The sequence below is a fragment of the Esox lucius genome, chromosome 20 (genome assembly GCF_011004845.1).
Source record: "Esox lucius isolate fEsoLuc1 chromosome 20, fEsoLuc1.pri, whole genome shotgun sequence".
Taxonomy (NCBI): Eukaryota; Metazoa; Chordata; class Actinopteri; order Esociformes; family Esocidae; genus Esox; species Esox lucius.
The window spans coordinates 37551403-37570083 of NC_047588.1; the positions used below are offsets into that span (position 1 = coordinate 37551403).

The 18681-nt window shown below is 44.0% G+C and overlaps 2 protein-coding genes across 3 annotated transcripts; one reads left to right on the plus strand and one right to left on the minus strand.

Moving 5' to 3' along the window:
- Positions 1-102: 102 nt before the first annotated feature.
- slc37a1 (solute carrier family 37 member 1) lies at positions 103-15933 on the minus strand. 2 transcript variants are annotated; one of them, XM_034288933.1, is made up of 21 exons: positions 15768-15933; positions 13231-13312; positions 12915-13121; positions 10271-10352; positions 9773-9875; positions 9500-9578; positions 8841-8976; positions 8659-8735; positions 7854-8020; positions 7675-7736; positions 7157-7237; positions 6893-7024; positions 5083-5173; positions 3884-3946; positions 3601-3686; positions 3326-3374; positions 2917-2990; positions 2147-2225; positions 1941-2038; positions 1776-1852; positions 103-1568 (listed from the first exon to the last, which is right to left on the minus strand). In XM_034288933.1, exons 3-21 carry the CDS (start codon positions 12968-12970, stop codon positions 1553-1555), a joined length of 1608 nt encoding a protein of 535 aa, XP_034144824.1. In that variant the 5' UTR covers positions 12971-13121; positions 13231-13312; positions 15768-15933; the 3' UTR covers positions 103-1552. The 2 variants fall into 2 exon arrangements, with proteins under 2 accessions (XP_034144824.1, XP_010882819.1); XM_010884517.5 differs by lacking the exon at positions 13231-13312.
- A 315-nt stretch (positions 15934-16248) lies between these two features.
- Positions 16249-18487, plus strand: rsph1 (radial spoke head component 1). Its single transcript, XM_010884519.4, has 8 exons — positions 16249-16467; positions 16592-16705; positions 16814-16919; positions 17008-17098; positions 17188-17323; positions 17474-17545; positions 18129-18240; positions 18346-18487. Exons 1-8 carry the CDS (start codon positions 16417-16419, stop codon positions 18408-18410), a joined length of 747 nt encoding a protein of 248 aa, XP_010882821.2. The 5' UTR covers positions 16249-16416; the 3' UTR covers positions 18411-18487.
- The last annotated feature ends 194 nt before the right edge of the window (positions 18488-18681 follow it).

Consider the following 18681-nt stretch of genomic DNA (forward strand, 5'->3'; position numbering starts at 1 on the left):
CTTGACCGGAACAGTGTAGTGAATAACAACTCAATATCATGCTTACAAAACGTAGACATTTTACGTAGGCTTTTGTGAAAAAAACCTCCAGAAATTTTGAGAATCCAGCCACTTGGTTAATTTATTTTATTTACCAAGACGCTTTTACCAACTGTCACTAAGTTCATGTACTAAAAGAAGTCCACAAAAGGCACAGGATTTCAAGTACTACCACAGAAGCACTTAGATAATGATTTAGCTGCCAACAAAAAGGGCTCCATTTATCCACACAAAGAACAAAGACATTTTACTGGAAGTAAATTTAAAATGACCCGAGCCCAGGCCAGTATTTGCCATCATTAACGTTAATGACATTAAAACTCTTTATAAATAATTTAAAAAAAATGCTTTTTTTAAAAGCATTCTTTGGCTGTCCCTTTCTTACATGGAATCCCAGCTTTTTCAACCAGACAATATATGATTCTTCATTGAAACAACTGAAGGAGCCTTTTCTACTAAGCGTGTAGGTGAGTTTTCCAGGACTATATATATTTACCCTTCAGTCATGTGGGCATTTTCTTCCATTAAACTCTCAGTAATTGCATGTGGCAAGTACTATTCACAGAGGGACACTGTTCCCATTTCTAGAAGGAATGAACATACTTTCTGTGAAATTCAGGATTCAAGATTATGGCATTTCTATACATACTATAGAACATTAATTTTCAACATTGCACTACACAAATCGAACAAAGAAAACAATTGTTTCAGTTAGAGTGACACATCTGCTACATTCACACAATTTGATTCATGAAACAATATCACCATGACACAGTCATTATGTAAAACGACAACAAAATCAGTACCTTCACACGCTAATCCAAAAACACAAAATACAAGGACCCCACCCGAAAACAGAAAAAATAATTTAAACTTTCTTAAAAAATACAATATTTCATATAAATTACAATGCATTGTCCCCGATCTTTGGTTCCATAAGGCAAAAGGTGACGATACAATGTTGGATTTAACGGCCCAATGTGCTGTAAGTGGTACAGACTTGGATGGTTTCGGCTGGCGAGGATCATTCTTTTAGATTATTATCCTCTGCCACTTGATTAGCTTTTAATCGGTTCCCACAGCTTTTGCGGCTACACAAGTGCAACTTCACTACAGCGGAATGGACAGCAGACCTTTGTCAGCACCCTTACTATAAACACACGGCATGTTACAATTTCTTGTGTTTATACAAAACCCTCTTCAATGTATTATTAACAATGGGTTTGTAAGTAAGCATTTCCCCGGATGTATTCATTGCATGGGAGAGCTTAAAGGTTACTATGACGACGTGTTGTCTAAGTGACTTGGTGAGAGTGGTCCTGCAGCAGCTCTGTGGGTCCTTGGAAACGGTTCAGAGAGAGATGATCACATGGGTTCAGTTCTTCTCGGTTCAAAGTTCGGTCCATGTTAGTGGCATGAAAATCAAAGCACGCGTGAGTGCGTGTGTATTTTGAGTGAGTGAGTGAGAGATGCTGAATGTTCATCAGTGCTCTCTGGACTCAGTGTAAAGTGCTTAGTGCTCCTTCATCCTATAGAGACAGAACAACACAATGATCAGTGACTAATAACAAAACAACTTTATAGAACAAATGAAAACAATATCTTAGTTAGCCAATAATTACAGGTTACACAGACAAATATATAAAAAAAAAAAAATACCACATTTAGTGACAATAGGCAGCAAGCTCAATGGGATATTAAGAGGATTGTAAACCCAACAGAGAGAATCCACTTACTCAACAGAGGTGCTGCCAGAACGAGGTTTAACCACGTTAGCAGAGGTCAACTCCTTTGCCACCAGCCGCAACAAGAGCTGCAGAGGAAACACGTCAGACACACATTAACACCCCATTCTGGAAGAGCCACGCCCCCACCTACACCCACCCGCATTTAGAACCCACCAGCAGTGCCAGGAAGTCAGCCGCCATCAGCATGTAGAAGACCTGGTCCCAGCCCCGCGACGACAACACTCCTGCCAACAGGGGACCTATGGCGGCACCTGAGAATCACAGGACAGTTTGAGAGTCACACAGCTGGTTTCCGGCCATTAGCCGGGTCCTACAGGGCATTATGGAACGGTGACAGGAGAGGTGAGGGGTTGACTGACCTACTGATCCAGTGCCATCGATGATGGCTGTGACAGTAGACAGGGCTCTGGAGTTGCCCTTAAGGCTTTTGTGTGTTCCCTGGGGTCATAGGTCAAAACAGAGGGACAGGATGTGAGGTCAGAGAGGCGCACACGCACTGAGATAGCAAGGCAAAACTAAAAGACAAATGTAACATGGAGAAATACAGAAGGGTAACAAATTAAAGGAAAAACCCAACATAAAGTGTCTCAGTAAGGTGTTGGGCCCCGTGCAGCCAAAACAGCTTAAATGTGCCTTGAGTCTCTGGAACTCTACTAGAGAGATGGAACACCAATCTTCCAAAAAAGATTCCCTCATTTGATGTTTTGATGGTGGTGGTGTTGGTAGGCGCTGCCTAACACGTCAGACCGAAATCTCCCATAGGTGTTCAACTGGGTTGATATCTGGTGGCTGGGCATAGACCTTAGCATATGATTCACATCATTTAGTGAAATAATACTTAATACTTACTTAGTCATTGAGACCCTTTCCTCTTTCCATCTTGATCCAAATCAATAGCTCTAACTGCTTAATTGTATCATGCAGTATCGCTTTATGGAAGCATCTGCACTTGTTATGTTTCTCCACTTATTTATTCAGGATTTCCCCCTACATTTTTTAAATAAAAAATAAATCTGTCCTATCAAAGCTTCTCTCTGTCCTGGCACCGACGCCGGCTTCCCTTTGAGGCCTTCTGGTGTTTTCGTGACCTAGCAATTGTCGCGCGTATCGTTTGGAGGTGCAGACTCACCAGATCGGCGGACACGGCGGTGGTAATGAGGGCGTACGGTCCGTTCACCAGTCCTCCACACACCACAAGCATGCCTAGGAGGAGAGACAAAGTCAACCCCAACCGTGCGTGAGACCTGACTCGTTTCACCTGCCAGGTCAGGTGGAATTCCGAAACCCAACCCACACCACAGCTTTTGTGAAATGTTTGGAATTTGAAAAGGTTTTCCACCTTTCAAGCAAGAATTTGCTGTATTTTTTTACTTTGCTGGGTAAAGTGGCGCTGTCCCACCTGGCTATCGATAAGTGGACGTCTATACATTGTTCAGGATGAGTCGGATGGTGAACGGCTAACATCACCTCAGACTGGTGTTCACAAGATTCTGTAACACATAGCTAACAGATTAGACTACATGAGAGAGGGTGCTTACCAATGGTGGGTCCAAGGCCGAACTCACTGATCATGGAGAAGCCATAAAGCTGAAACGAGCAATAAATAAACAGCTGTCAAAACCACGTCCACTGCCAAGTCAATAAGATGGCTGTCAGGGGTCCGTACATCTGCAGAAATTGCCTAGTTTTAATCGGCACTTTACAACCGGGGGCGACAGACAGTAACACTTCGAGAGAAAGAAAATAACAGCAAGAGAGAAAGAAGAGAAAGTGAAAGAGAGAGAGAGAGAAGAGCACGACACATGAGACTCACAGTAGGAGCAGCTAACAGCAGCATCACAGCACAGGTTGTGGCTCTCTTCCCCAGTTTATCAGATATGACCCCAGCCAGGATTCCCCCTACACACGCGCACCAAGGTAAAGCAAAAATTAGTGGTTTGGATGCAGTTCAAGTCCATGGAAACATGAACGCTGTCAGGACATCCTGGTTAAATCACAGAAATACATTATCAGAAGGTTATTAGGTGAACACAAAGCTTCATCCAAAGGATCATATCTAAAAACAATCATCAAAGAAACAAAAAAAGGGAACATACCCACAATTCCTCCCACATCAAAAAGAGTGGATAGATCTCCCGCCTTCTTGGCATCTAGGTGAGCTAAAACAGACAGACATGCCTATTAACATAGACAGGCAGACCTATGCCCGGCGAAGAATGTATTTTTGTGGCTGTTGGCCCATTTTAGCTTGCGGGCACCCAAACATCCCGGGACGGTGCAGAGTCTACAGCTCCGGAACAAATGAGGAGACCACTGCACCTTTTTCTTTCCTTTCCAAAAAAGTTGAAAAGGAAGGTTTTGAGTGAGGAACAGAAGCGCTCAATTTGCAGTGGTCTCTTAATTTTAACCTCATGGTAAGTCCATGTGCTCTGATGTAAGGCCATGACTGGGAACTCCTGCCAACGCAACTGTACTACGAGGTAGAGACTTTAACAAGGTAGAGACTGTAACGAGGTAGAGACGTTGAAAAGGTAGAGACTGTAACGAGGTAGAAACTGTAACGCTACGTCACTCGTGAGCCAGCAGAGCCAGTTCAGCCACGTCCCACCTGATCGTAAAACACCAAGGTACGAATGTGGGACATCAGTTACCAGCAAACACTAAACACATATTGTACATTACACAACACCCTCTTGGTTCAATTAACCATATGCTGTGAACAAAATCTAACTGTTTATTAGCTCAAGAAATATAACCTTTAATTCAATTGAGATTATAAAACAATAAACCAGGCAAGCGTAGTTCCTCCGGACCGTGATAGAAAGTATCACCCTGAGACTTGAACCTGGGTCGCCCTCGTGAAAGGCTGTGTCACTAACCACTACACTACAGAGCTCCACTTTAAATGCCTGTCAGTATAGCCTCGATCCGGAACAAATCTTTTGGCACTGGTTGTTTTAACAGCGTATTAGCCAGTAATATGCTTTATCAGTATCTACTAACTTACTGGAATAGTCATAGGAATTGAGCAATTGCTAGCAAGTCTGCCAAAGCTATTTCATTTCATGGCATAAGAACTCGTTTTTTTCTTTCATGGCATAACAAAATAGTTTTTTCTTTCATTCGTGAATGACATTGATACAATAACTATCAAGAAAGGTGACGATAACTAACTTCTTCGTCAAGTGAAACGACGAGTTAATCGTGGAAATAAAATGAATTAAAGTCGTTGTTCACAATGGCATTCTGGTACAGAGGCAGTGGTGGTAAGACGGTTTGCCTACTGTAGGGTTACCTGCTTTAGTGATGTAGAGAGGCAGCCAGAAGAGGAAGGTGTAGCTCACCAGCTTGGCAAACAGCAAACAGAGGGAGAACTCAATCACTCCCTAGAGAGACAGCGAGTCAGAGAGAGTTAACTCCATGTGTCATTGAACCAACCGCGCTCCTAGTTAGGTCCAGTTAGGGTCCACAAGACAAGGACAAACAGCCTGTTCAAACGCTCTATGCTTTGGAATGAGTTTGGAATACTAACTCAGCACAGAAACAAGGGATGATTCAGTTGTGTAAAACATTTTACACACTTTCCACATGACAACAGGTGTTTGAATTGGGAGCATAAATTATACAGTACACTCACCTAAAGGATTATTAAGAAAACCATACTAATACTGTGTTTGACTCCCTTTCGCCTTCAGAACTGCCTTAAGTCCTACGTGGCATTGATTCACCAAAGTGCTGAAAGCATTCTTTAGAAATGTTGGCCCATATTGATAGAATAGCATCTTGCAGTTGATGGAGATTTGTGGGATGCACATCCAGGGCACGAAGCTCCCGTTCCACCACATCCCAAAGATGCTCTATTGGGTTGAGATCTGGTGACTGTGGGGGCCATTTCAGTACAGTGAACTCATTGTCATGTTCAAGAAACCAATTTGAAATAATTCGAGCTTTGTGACATGGTGCATTATCCTGCTGGAAGTAGCCATCAGAGGATGGGTACATGGTGGTCATAAAGGGATGGACATGGTCAGAAACAATGCTCAGGGAGGCCGTGGCATTTAAACGATGCCCAATTGGCACTAAGCGGCCTAAAGTGTGCCAAGAAAACATCCCCCACACCATTACACCACCACCACCAGCCTGCACAGTGGTAACAAGGCATGATGGATCCATGTTCTCATTCTGTTTACGCCAAATTCTGACTGTACCATCTGAATGTCTCAACAGAAATCGAGACTCATCAGACCAGGCAACATTCTTCCAGTCTTCAACTGTCCAATTCTGGTGAGCTCGTGCAAATTGTAGCCTCTTTTTCCTATTTGTAGTGGAGATGAGTGGTACCCGGTGGGGTCTTCTGCTGTTGTAGCCCATCCGCCTCAAGGTTGTGCATGTTGTGGCTTCACAAATGCTTTGCTGCATACCTCGGTTGTAACGAGTGGTTATTTCAGTCAAAGTTGCTCTTCTATCAGCTTGATTCAGTCGGCCCATTCTCCTCTGCCATGTGATTAGTTGATTAGATAATTGCATTAATGAGAAATTGAACAGGTGTTCCTAATAACCCTTTAGGTGAGTGTATATTCTTAACATAGCACATTTTAAAACACTAAAACCCTTCCTTTATCAGTGGAATACCAACACAGCTCAGCCTATTGCCATCCACGTATTGAATGGAATTAATGACATATGTATATGTATATGTATATGTATATGTATATGTATATGTATATGTATATGTATATGTATATGTATATGTATATGTATATGTATATGTATATGTATATGTACATACACATACACATACACATACACATACACATACACATACACATACACATACACATACACATACACATACACATACACATACACATACACATACACATACACATACACATACACATACACATACACATACACATACACATACACATACACATACACATACACATACACATATATATATATATATATAGCTGACGTGTGAGGACTCCGCCTGTGTTTGCCTGACGGGAGGAGCCGATACTCTGGACTGGACTACACGGGACAGGTACATTTAATTGCCTGTGCTTATCTGGCGACGGCCTGTGAGAAGTCTGTCTACTGACCGGAATTCGCAGGGCTCCCATGAAGCTGATGGCCGAGGGCTCTGACTCGCTCTTCACCACCACCAGCTGCTGAACAGGAACACACACAGAGCCGCCGTCTTCCTGGGGGAGGAGCAACTCCGTGTCCCAGCTCTGAGAGAGTCAGCGAGGAAAACAACAGAGGCTGATGTCAACTGACTCGCACACAAATGCAACGACGCCATGTTTTTTTTCTGTTGTGAATTTCATGAAGAATGTACATGCATGTTAGATGACAACACACACCTGACACTTGTTTCCCTGTTTGTATGAATGGTATAGTTGCTTGTTTCCATTTTTTCCATTCCATTTTTTTGTCAGCTTTTGCTACATTAGGGGGGAAGGGAGCCAAAAAGAAAATAAAGTTAATCATCTAACAGAGTCCACAGGAAGCTACATCTGAGTGATTCCAATTCACTGGATTCACCTACGACCAAACAGGCAGTGAAAGACTAAATAACATCCATCAATCACAATGCTAAATAAATCTGACTTCATACAAAGAATACAGCCACAGTGAGATGGCAACCGTTGTCTAGGAAACGGTTGCCAGGCGCTTTGTGAAACAGATCAACACAATCTGACTTATTTTCTCCACACAATTACCTTACTCATGACTAAAAAAAAAAACACTTAATAAAAGGTACAACAAAGGGGAGCTTAGACTCACTGATTTAGGCATTTGCCCATCCCTGAAATATGCCCATATTGTGTTTCTCCCAAGCAGATAAGCTTTCGAGCGCCAGACAGAAACTCTTACTTACTACTTGGTTGCTACTAGGAGCAGGGTTCTGTCCAGCATGGATACTTTTCAGATCATTTGGATCTACAGAAAAACAGTCAGTTCAGTTCCAAAACACAGCCAACAAATTAATATCACAATCTTTACACCTGAATCCAGTCAGAGAGGATGATCGCAGGGTGAATATAAAAAAGCGCTTACGTTCGATGAGGAAGAGGAAGCAGACCACTCCCATGACGGCGATGATGACGCCAGGGACGATGAAGGACAAGCCCCAGTTGGAGGAGACCCAGTAGCCGGCAATCAGCGAGCCCAGGATATTGCCCACCGAGGTGTGGGAGTTCCATATTCCCATGATCAGGCCTCTCCTGTAGAGGGACCCCAGTTACCACAGGGTTACCAAACCGCCCAATCAACCCCAAAGGTCTTCGGCGGTGATGTGGCAGCGCCGACGTCACATGACATGCTTAGCGACATGACCCAATTAGTAGCACACATTCACACTGCATTAAACCAAAACAATTACTACAGTTTTTAGGAGACACCTCCTATAGCAGATAAAATGTCCTATAGCAGATAAACTTTATTTAGTCAGACTGGTCTTTATTTAGTCATCTGACACTAGCAAGCATATAGTAAACACTGTAAACTGAGCGCCTGCAGAAGGTCAAAACAAAAAGCAGTGGCTTTGTCAGCTGCTATGGAATAACAGTTTTTCAATTAATACAGTAGTAATCAGTGTCATTGGTCCTTCCTCAGTCTGGTGTAGATAATATAGTACATTAAACATGGGGGGGGGGGGTCTGTACACAGATTAAGCCTAATCCAGCACTAAAAAGATAGAGATTTTCCATTAACCTTGATTTTTAGACAAGGACTAGGCTTCATCTGTGACTAAGAAACTATGGGTTAGTCAATCAATCTTAAGTGAATATAAAAAAGAAATAATAATAACGTTCAGTCACTGTGAACTAAGGAGAATAAAAACCAAGAGGTGGTGGCTTACCTTCCCTTGCCAAACCAGTTTCCGATGCATGTGACCACACTGGGCCAACCAGTGGTCTGAACTAAGCCATTAGCCACCTGAAGCAGGACGAAGACACACGGACAAAAAAAAATCATTATTATTTGTTTTTATTAAACTGAAAAAAATAATAAAGAAAAAGCACATCGGCTAGCGCGACTCACTTGGACGAATATATAGAAGCTGAGACTGTGGATGTTGTAGACATAGCCCAGACCAAACAGGCAGGTGAACAGGCCACTCATCAGCATGCCAACGCTCAGGTAGAGCCGGATGGGCAGGCGCTCCCCGATGATGCCACTGACAAGGGGGCACAAAGAGGACGCGTTCACCCAGTGGGAGCGCTAACGACGCGCCGCGACTCACATTCAACAACACAGCTGCACGTTTCCACAAGCTCAGCTAGACATCGTTGGACCTCGCTGGGGAATGGAGTTGTGCAACATTTTCCACGAAAAGCAAACAGTGCAAATGATGTAACACAAACACGGAAAATAAACTAAACGAGGATGACAGTTTGCAAAGGTACAATGCATCCGACTGTATTTGGTTCAGGTTGAGCCAGTTAAAGAACGCCATTGACAATAGCCTCCCAAGTGAATGCTTGTGGTCCCGACCTGCTTTCTCTTGACAAACACAGGACGTGATACAATATCCTCCAAGGGTTGGACAAAAGAAAATCCGGTTCTCCTCAATACAAAACCAAAGGTTGAGCACAGTCATTCCCTCAGCCTACAATAGCAGCAACCCCAGGCCCGAAATGTAGCCGATTACCAGCCGTCTGTTGCTTGTGGACACGCCAAGTGGATAGTTTGAAGTGTACCTGAGGTACATGCCCACGGCATAGGCACAGAGGAAGGAGTAGTCCATGGCGCCCAACAGCTGCTTGTAGTTACTTTTATCTGGACACAGGGAAAAACAGTTTAGTGTTTTTAGAGTCCCCCAGGGTTTGGCCAGACGGATCAACCACTATCTGTGACCAGGAACAAGGGAAGGAGATGCATGCAGCTGATGAGGGACAGTGGAGGGAAAATGGACGGACGGACGGACGGGGGGGTTGAATCAAGGGGAGAGCCAGGCCCCAGTGTCATCTTACCAAACGGTTTCCAGCTGCAGTCTGTATCTGTAAAGCCTGGCAACTGGCTACTACTGGTGGTGGAGAGGTCCATGAGGGCTGAGCAGTTCTTATGCAGCTCACTCTGTGGAACAAATGGAAGTCACCATATCAGAAATAATGGATGTGAGCCAACGCGCACACGCGCACACAGCAAAGCCAACATACAAGGCACAGCATGTCAATCAGTTGTACATTGTCAATATTACCATTAAGACTTGTTTTAGGACCAACTCTCGATCCGGACTCCCATAAAGGGACTAAACATGTAAAACAACTAAGGTTTATTAGGACTTGGTATCCTAATGTGGACATCCAGTACTGGACAGGGAATAACATAACATAGCTGGGTTTGGCCAGGGGTCCTAGGGGTGAGCCTACTAAAAGTCACTGGATTTAAAGCACCTGTAAATAACTAAAATGGAGTTCAACCAGAGGACACAACTAGTGTGTGTGTGTGAGTGTGTGTGTGTCCTCTACCTTGACAATGCTGATGGGTTTCCTGGACAGGTGAAAGCTGGTGTAGAGCAGGAAAGTGAGGCTAAAGGTAAAGGCTCTGTACCTGCAGGGTGATAAGACAACAGAAGGGGGCAGTAGTGAGAGGGCCTGGGGAGGATCACTCACACGGGCAATTACAGCAGCAGTTCCTTGATTAAACGCATCTCCTTTCCCTCCAACTCCTTCTCCAAACCCACCAGATGAGGAGGTCAGAGGGGGAGGACACTACATCCCCTCCTTCCAGTGGGTTTTCACGCAGGAGGCGATGAATCGGGGTTAAAGCCAGCGGGATTCTTCCTGGGTCACACGGGCCTACGGGCTCACCAGTATTTAGCGTCATCTGACCTTCCCTCAGGAGCCGTAACCGTCAAGTGAGACGTAACAGCCTGAGATACCGTCATGGAAACAGAGATGAAGCTCATTTTTTCCAGATGACAGTGACAAAACCAGTGCGGGATAACCCAAACTGAACTGCACAGCATTCTCAGAGAACACGCAGTGAAATTTATTTCATAAAAACTTCTTGCCAATTCTCAATAAGACTGTTCACATGCAGACCTACTTCTGTGTGGCTGTAGAAACTACACAACAGAGGACATACATGTTGGTTTTGTTCCTGTCTGATATATAAGCCACATCATGTCAGGGGAATTTATTCTTGCTCAGCGTAAGAGCGCTCAGGTAAACATGCCAGACGTTTACATGAATTGACTACATGACAGCGCCCAGACTAGTTTGTTCGCACAAAGGCATTCCTCTCATTGTTCACGGTCGAGTATCAACGTATTTTCACTTTAATGGCCCAACATCCATTCATGACCACTTCTACAATGAGCGGAGGTAGAGGACATCTAGACTTTGAACTTTTTGGCTGGACTGCCTTCTTTTATAGCATCCATTCAAGGGATACTAAAACTTTTAAAGGGGTGTGAATGAGCTCAGTGGAGATCAAACATTTAACCTGTGATGGCATTGCCAGGGGTGTCTTCACAGTAGGCCTTAGGAAGCCTTTATATACTGTTAAAAATGACACAATAAGCACAGCGAAGTGCAATTAAGTTGACGAGTTGCCAACCCAGCTAGTAGTCCCATGACGTCCTTCCAGGGTAAAGGTCATCCCGGACATGGGTCTGCTCTGAACCGACCTGTATGGCAGTGTGGTCTTATCAGCACCAAACCACGATCAACCAGCTCTGGACTAGTTGCTCAAGGACAGCAAATGGGACAGAGGAATAAAAAAACCTGGTCGCCAAATGCCAACTTTCTATTGGATGTCAGTAGGTCTTTAATAGCACCACAGACCCAGCTCCACCTCTGTGACCGAGCCACAGACCCAGCTCCACCTCTGTGACCGAGCCACAGACCCAGCTCCACCTCTGTGACCGAGCCACAGACCCAGCTCCACCTCTGTGACCGAGCCACAGACCCAGCTCCACCTCTGTGACTGCACTAGCTGCACCTCTCTGTGCAAAAGTGATCTTGATCAGAGTTTGGGCTTGAGACATGGAGAGAGAGAGACAAAACTAATGTATTTTGTGCCAATAAAGCCATTTCAACTGAAACTCCCAGATAGACAACCAGATTTGACAACCTTGACCTGAATGACAATCAGTCCAAATTATGGTCGCTAAAATTCTGGAAAATTTCAATAAATCCCCAGGTTTTCTTGAAATTCTGTTTTGGGAACTAAGCAAGAAATCAGAAATCCTCCAAGCAGGATGTTTAGGCAAATTCAACCACTGTCTTAATGCAATAAAATAGGCAAAAACCACTTTGACATATTAGTTGTAGTGTTTGTAAAGTGTTTTCCATGACGACAGTAAATTACCCAGCACCCCTCTGGGGCCAAACGGTGAAGGGAATCAGTGATTATCAAGCTTCCTGTCTAGGAGGTTATGCCACATACGTGGTGGGTGTGTACCATTTGAAGCACTGTAATCCACATGTATTTGTACAGGAGCTTTTTACAGGTCTTTTCTGACATTGGCACAGTTCTCCATCTCCTATCGCCAAATAATGTAAATTTACATTAAAATAATCAAGGAGGTGATCTTATCCACAGCAACTGTGTACATTTTCATACATTTTTGTTCGGGACCCCCTTGGGGACCGAACCCACGACTCCAGCGCTGTAGAGGTCATGCTCTGCCTGTTGGGCTACATGGCCCCACCTGGGGATTACATTACCATGTGAACTGAAACTGCTTCAGTTACCAGTGGCAACTCCATTTGTCATGGCATTCTTGCACTCTCTATCAGAGCCAAGTTGGATAGTTTCAGACAACAGCCATTTAACCAGATGACACACCCAAAAAGAATTCAGTAAAAGGGAGGCAAAACAGGAGAAACGGGATGAAAGTTTTGACTCCCTCGGATCTGCTTTTAAAAGGAATGTTCCAGAGAGAGACAGAGAGGGACAGACAGGACAGAGAGGGACAGACAGGACAGAGAGGGACAGACAGGACAGAGAGGGACAGACAGGACAGAGTGGGACAGACAGGACAGAGTGGGACAGACAGGACAGAGTGGGACAGACAGGACAGACAGGACAGAGTGGGACAGACAGGACAGAGTGGGACAGACAGGACAGAGTGGGACAGACAGGACAGAGTGGGACAGAACTCACCACTGGTCTCTGTTGAAGGAGGCCAGGAATCGGATGCCTGGAGGCACAGGGGCCATGACTTTGTGCTGAAGGGCAGTGGACAGGGGTCACACCTCACAGTGACAATAACAATCTGGTGCTCATCTCTTGCCACCCAATGACTTTAAAGCCAGGCCTGATAGCCATGGTCCGGAGGCCGTCGGATGCCCCCTCAGAGGCTGTCGTCTCCTGTATGGGGCAAAACAACGATAACAAAAAGGTCTCAAAAACACCAGGACTATTAAATCTGAAATCCCTCACCATTTCAAAATGTCTAGACATTAACGGTCACACTCACATTAAAGCAGATGTTGTGGGTGTGGCTAAATGCTAGCTCCTCAAATGCAATTAGTTAAATAAACCTTCAAAAGAACTATAGCCTGAGGACATTAATAGAGAAAACAGAATTATCAATTTACACACCTCAAGACATCCACTGTGCAGGTAGGACTAGACCTACACGAACAGAATACACAACTAAAACATTTACAAGAGAGGCTATAAAGAAAAACTATTGATATGGATTTTATTTTGTTGATCCTCTGTTGAATAACAGAGTATTGTTAGCCCATTCAAAGGTGTCAAATGCCTTTGCCTCATCAATGCGTGGTTATAACTGGGACAGTAGCATTGGCCTATGAGTGAAGCAGTGTCATTCGGTCAGATCACATGTAACATGTGGCCAGTACACATTTGATGAAAACATGAATTAATCAACATGCGCTAAGCTTTGGGGGTGCACCATTTAAATAGACCCAAACCCGTGTGGGCTGCTGTCTGATCCTCTGTAAGCTGTACTTGTTCAATGACAATTTAATCTAATCTAATGATGCATGAATAGCCTTCAGAACCGGGAGGTCTCTACATCGGCTTTTGGTTTAGTCTGCCCCAATCTACAGAGGGATGTGTTGATGTGAGACGATGCAGGACGAAGCTTGCCTCATAGGGACATTAAGCGTTGTTCTGGATCTCAACTTATATAGCGTACATCTTCGGCCTCCCACATGTGGGCGGCTCTAACGCTGACAGGCGATGATCGACACAGGAAGGGAGGTGCCTGTTGAAGAGGACACTGGCACTACTTCCTCCCTGATGACATCTTCCCTAGCACCTCTGGCAGCACGGGAGAACCGTCGCCCACTCATTACCCAGCCACCGACAGAACAGATCTTTTCAGCGTCCTCAGAGGAAAATACGCTCTGACATCTGTCAGTGCATACGGTTTGTTAATTCCTCAGTGACGTGATACAGAGAAACTTCAAACTCAACCTCCTCCACCTCAGCCGTCTCTAATATGAATAGGGGGATTACTCTGTTGGCTGTAGGGTACAATCAGCTCTTTTTTTCCCCTGTTTGTTTTACTGACACTGGGGACCACACCGCCAGCTCTCTGACCACTTTCCTGTGCTCTCATTATCATCATTATCAAGCCTTTCATTGTCTTGTCTTCAGTGAACACAAGTATCGTGTTGGAGACAAGCACTTCAACACAGGAGCAAGCCGGGCTTGGTGTGTTGTGGCCTGGGCTGGTAGCCCGACTGCCTAAGGGGGTGTTCAGTCCCATGGTCCTCTTTACACTCTAAAAATAAAAAGCCTTTTAGGGGTTTGAAAAATAATCCTTCATACATTTTTCCTCAAATAACCTTTAGTGCTTACTTTTCTATTTGAGGAATCATCAAATGGGGTTCTTACAGCTTTACAATTCTCATTAAACGTATAGGGGTTCCTGCACCTAAAGAATCATGAGGGGGCTCCCTCATCCATCCACAACCAGCGCCCTCGTCCTTGCTTTCCTTATAGTCACTACCTAAAACGTGTCATGCATCTGTCAAAGCAAGTCATAGGCTACAGCAGTTTCCCAGTAGGTTTTCTGCTTCTACAGAACCAAACGGGGAGGGATATACCTGAAAATGCTCAATAGCAACTCTGATGAAAGGTTTCGAATCTGAAAGTTTTTTGTTTGTTTGTTTGTTTGTTTGTTTGTTTGTTTAATTGAATGAACACACCACTGGCACGCATATCCTACTATCTAGGTCTGAGGACACGTTGCCCTCCACTGACCCACCAACGGTGTATCTATGTAGCCTACAGTAACACTACGTATGCCATTATCGTTCATACTTTTAGCGAATGAATGCAAACTGAACTTATTAATTCTACTAAATAACACACAAAAACGTTCACTCCACGTCACAGTCGTCGTGGACCCATACATCACAGGGTACAGCATAACGCGAATTGCAAAACCTGAAACGCGTCTTGGAAATCTTGGATAGGGCATTAGACATGTGGCAGAGAGGGACCAGACACAATTGACATAAGTTAATTACTTCCCCTCCGCAAGATAATATAGCCTACTGATTTAACCATCTCCCTTATTTTCCTAATTTTGAGACGTATTACACAGCACTCTAATTGAGATTAATGGTTGAAAATAGCCGAAAATTACACTGACAAAAAGAAAGATCAACCATTCATTACAATGTACTCCCTTTGTGATCTGGAAAGAAGCCGGACTGTACAGTAACGTACCGGCATTTGCCTATATGTATATATACACGATTTTGCTACATGTTCATTATTCATGACCTTAATCAATCTTGTAAGCAATATTTTTTTCATAACAAACACGAAATGTATTAACATGATGCATCATTGTAACAATGTATCTGACAGCTTTACTAAGAAACATGTGTGTTTAAAACCACTGCTCGCACGTTCGTGCACTTTCTGTTCATCCTCCAGCATTAAACGCAAGACAAAAACGTCGGTCTTTCTATGAAAAATCGCCGCACCCATCAATATAGACACAGAGTGGTGCATAATCAAACTTACCGTGGATGAAATCAAGGGGGAAATCAGAAGAAACGTCTTGTTTATTGTCAAACTTTGTTAGTAAGCTATCACTTCCTTGTTCTTTCAAAGAGCCAGGGCTTTGTCGGGCTTAGTGTGTGAAACTGTCATTCACTTCCTTTACTTCAGTAACCGACTGGTCGCCCAACCCAATGGCCGAACCTCCCCTTTGGTCTATCACTGACGTCACCGCTGTTCAAAAAACTGTTCCATGTCTGATGTGATTAGCATAGTTAGATATTCAAACGCATCTTGGTGTGGCAAAAAAAACGTAATTAACAAGGAAATTATATATACGAATACTGGTTACTAGAAACCAAAAGCCTTTATTTAGTTGCTGTAATTTTATTTTATTTTTTTACTATTGATGATATGTCTGTATCAAGAGTCAAAAATAATTGTTATAATTATTCTGAAAGTTGTAAAGGTTAATAATATTAATATTCGTTCGCGGGTTTATTTATGTTTTCTAAATCGGTCACGGGTCAAAATTGCCATGACAACCGTAAACTACGAGGTGGTGTGCTGATGAAGGGACAGCGGGCGTTAGTTGGTTGACATTATACTTGGCATTATTACAATAATTTGCTGTTAACGTCTTCACGTTTCACAGTGAAAAGAGTATCTAAAGATGTCGGACGTTGGTTCAGAGGATTTTGAAGATGATCAGGGCTATCTTGCGGTGAGTAAAGTGTCCTTTGACTTGGTGGCTAGTTAACTAAGCTTTCAACATGCGCCAACACCAACCACACACAGCCAGCACTGCCCGAGCATTACTGACAGAGCGATGTCACTGATGAATACAGGAATATGAAGGGGACCGAAACGAAGCAGGAGAGAGGCATGGGGTCGGGAAAGCTGTGCTGCCTAATGGAGACACCTACCAGGGAATGTATGAAAACGGGAAAAGGTCTGGCCAGGTAACTAAAATGAGGTAACTTAACCAAAATCAATCCATGGCATGATGATACCCACATTGCTTCACCTTTTACCATTTCCGTGAGTTTTTATTTGTGTTTGTGTGCCAGGGCACATATCGGTTTAAGAATGGGGCCAGGTATGTCGGAGAATATTACCAGAACCTGAAGCACGGACAGGGTGTCTTCTATTACCCAGATGGATCAAAATATGAAGGTGTGTGTGCCTGCTACATCTAGCCTGTTCCCCTTTCTGTCCGTTTGAGCGACCTGTCATAAAAACACCTTGTCGTTCCCTCTCACAGGAAGCTGGTTTAATGACCAACGTGAGGGCCACGGCATCTACACGTATCCCAATGAAGACCAATACTACGGGGAATGGCTACACCACCAAAGGTAGTTGGTAATGCTGTGATAGCAGGCCTGTGCCAAACTTGGGCCTCCACCCTAATCCACCACCTCTACTCTATATGTGTCTTTGGCAGACATGGACAGGGCACATACCACTACAGTGACACTGGCTCCAAATACACAGGCACTTGGGTAAAGGGCAAGATGGAGTCCTCAGGTGAATTCATCCACCTCAACCACAGATACCAAGGGAACTTCCTTCACAACAATGTAAGTCAGGCGTGAAATGGAGTAGTCTGGCTTGTTCCAAAGTCACAACACTGCCTGGACTTAAAGGAGCGGCCCAGGCTACGCGTGATGACTGTTACGCATTGGGAAGTACAATAATATTCTGAAGTGTCCCCGTCATCCTTGTTTCAGCCCTCGGGTTCCGGAAAATATGTCTTTGATATAGGCTGTGAGCAGCATGGAGAATACCTGAAGGTGGATCAGGTAAAGCCACATACTGTACCACATTCCTGCATTATGCTGAAATTCCATTGCCACTCTGTCACAACCTATTCATGTTCAGAGCTGTTTTCTGGAAGAAAAAAATCTTGTTCTAAAACTTGTTCATTTCAAACCCGAAAGAAAAAAAAACTTGACACAGGGTTGCTTTCCTTGACTTAAACTCCAGCCTGCATCACATGAGAACAGTAAAAGTGAGATAGCACAGAAGACCAGGTCCCCCAAGCCAGACCCCAGAGGCCTGTGTCTCCACAGGGGGTTTAGGGAGAGGTGGCACAGAAAACCACACTGACAGTATAGAGGAGGGCTGTTGTTCTTTGCCTTTCCTTTAGCTTAGATAGTCAACTTCCTTTGCTGCATGACATTTCTTAGTGGTCAATTGATAACAAATTGAGCTTTTTTTGGGAAATATCCTGCAACCGTTCATATACCTAAGTGTTAGCTACCTGCATGATTTTCATGCTCCGTGGCATTGTTGTCCCAGATCCGCTGTAGACCTTCCAGTGTCTGTGTAACAATTTTTAGGGAGACGTTTTTGACTCCTGTACCCTTTTCCGACAATCAAAAGGAAACGGGCGATGGTGAAGAGGTTGATATAAGTTCAAACAGGCTCCTGAAGTGGATGCCAAAGACTGTCACAGGCCTATCCCTCTGGACCCCCGTCCGAGATCAACCCTCGGGTGAGCAGGAGTTGTAGTCTCTAGGTGGGACATTGGGGACCTGTCCCTGTGAAAGACATCATTTCAAAATATCTGGACTTGTAACAGTTTGTTTTTCATCAACAGAGGGTGAAGGGCCAGTGTCTGCAGATGAGAAAGGGAGAACTGAACATCAAACTCCAGACCCCTGATTTATAGCAAGATACACAGCTTACGCACAGCCTAAATACTTTCTCTGTATTTTAATAATAAAGAGGTAACTTTTCTTTCGCTGGTGAAAACTGGTCTGATAAAATAAAGATGACTTTACAAAATAGCTATTATTTTTGTCACGAACCTATCCTCTGGTTATGAAAAGTTTGGGTGTGATTGCCCTCATCCGTGGATTTAGGTTATGGGTTCGAGATGAAGCCGAAGAAAGAGAACCATTGCCGCCCGGTGGTGAAATGCAGAATGCAAACT

Excerpts from the sequence above, each read along its gene's own strand:
- rsph1 (XM_010884519.4), top strand. The coding sequence starts at position 16,417 with ATGTCGGACGTTGGTTCAGAGGATTTTGAAGATGATCAGGGCTATCTT. Across the intron at positions 17,546-18,128 it reads AATACCTGAAGGTGGATCAG|GAAACGGGCGATGGTGAAGA; the intron begins GTAAAGCCACAT and ends GACAATCAAAAG. Across the intron at positions 18,241-18,345 it reads CGTCCGAGATCAACCCTCGG|AGGGTGAAGGGCCAGTGTCT; the intron begins GTGAGCAGGAGT and ends TTTCATCAACAG.
- slc37a1 (XM_010884517.5), bottom strand. The coding sequence starts at position 12,970 with ATGGCCCCTGTGCCTCCAGGCATCCGATTCCTGGCCTCCTTCAACAGA. Across the intron at positions 8,977-9,499 it reads GCCGTGGGCATGTACCTCAG|TGGCATCATCGGGGAGCGCC; the intron begins GTACACTTCAAA and ends CCCCCTTGTCAG. Across the intron at positions 1,853-1,940 it reads CTGACTTCCTGGCACTGCTG|CTCTTGTTGCGGCTGGTGGC; the intron begins GTGGGTTCTAAA and ends TTTCCTCTGCAG.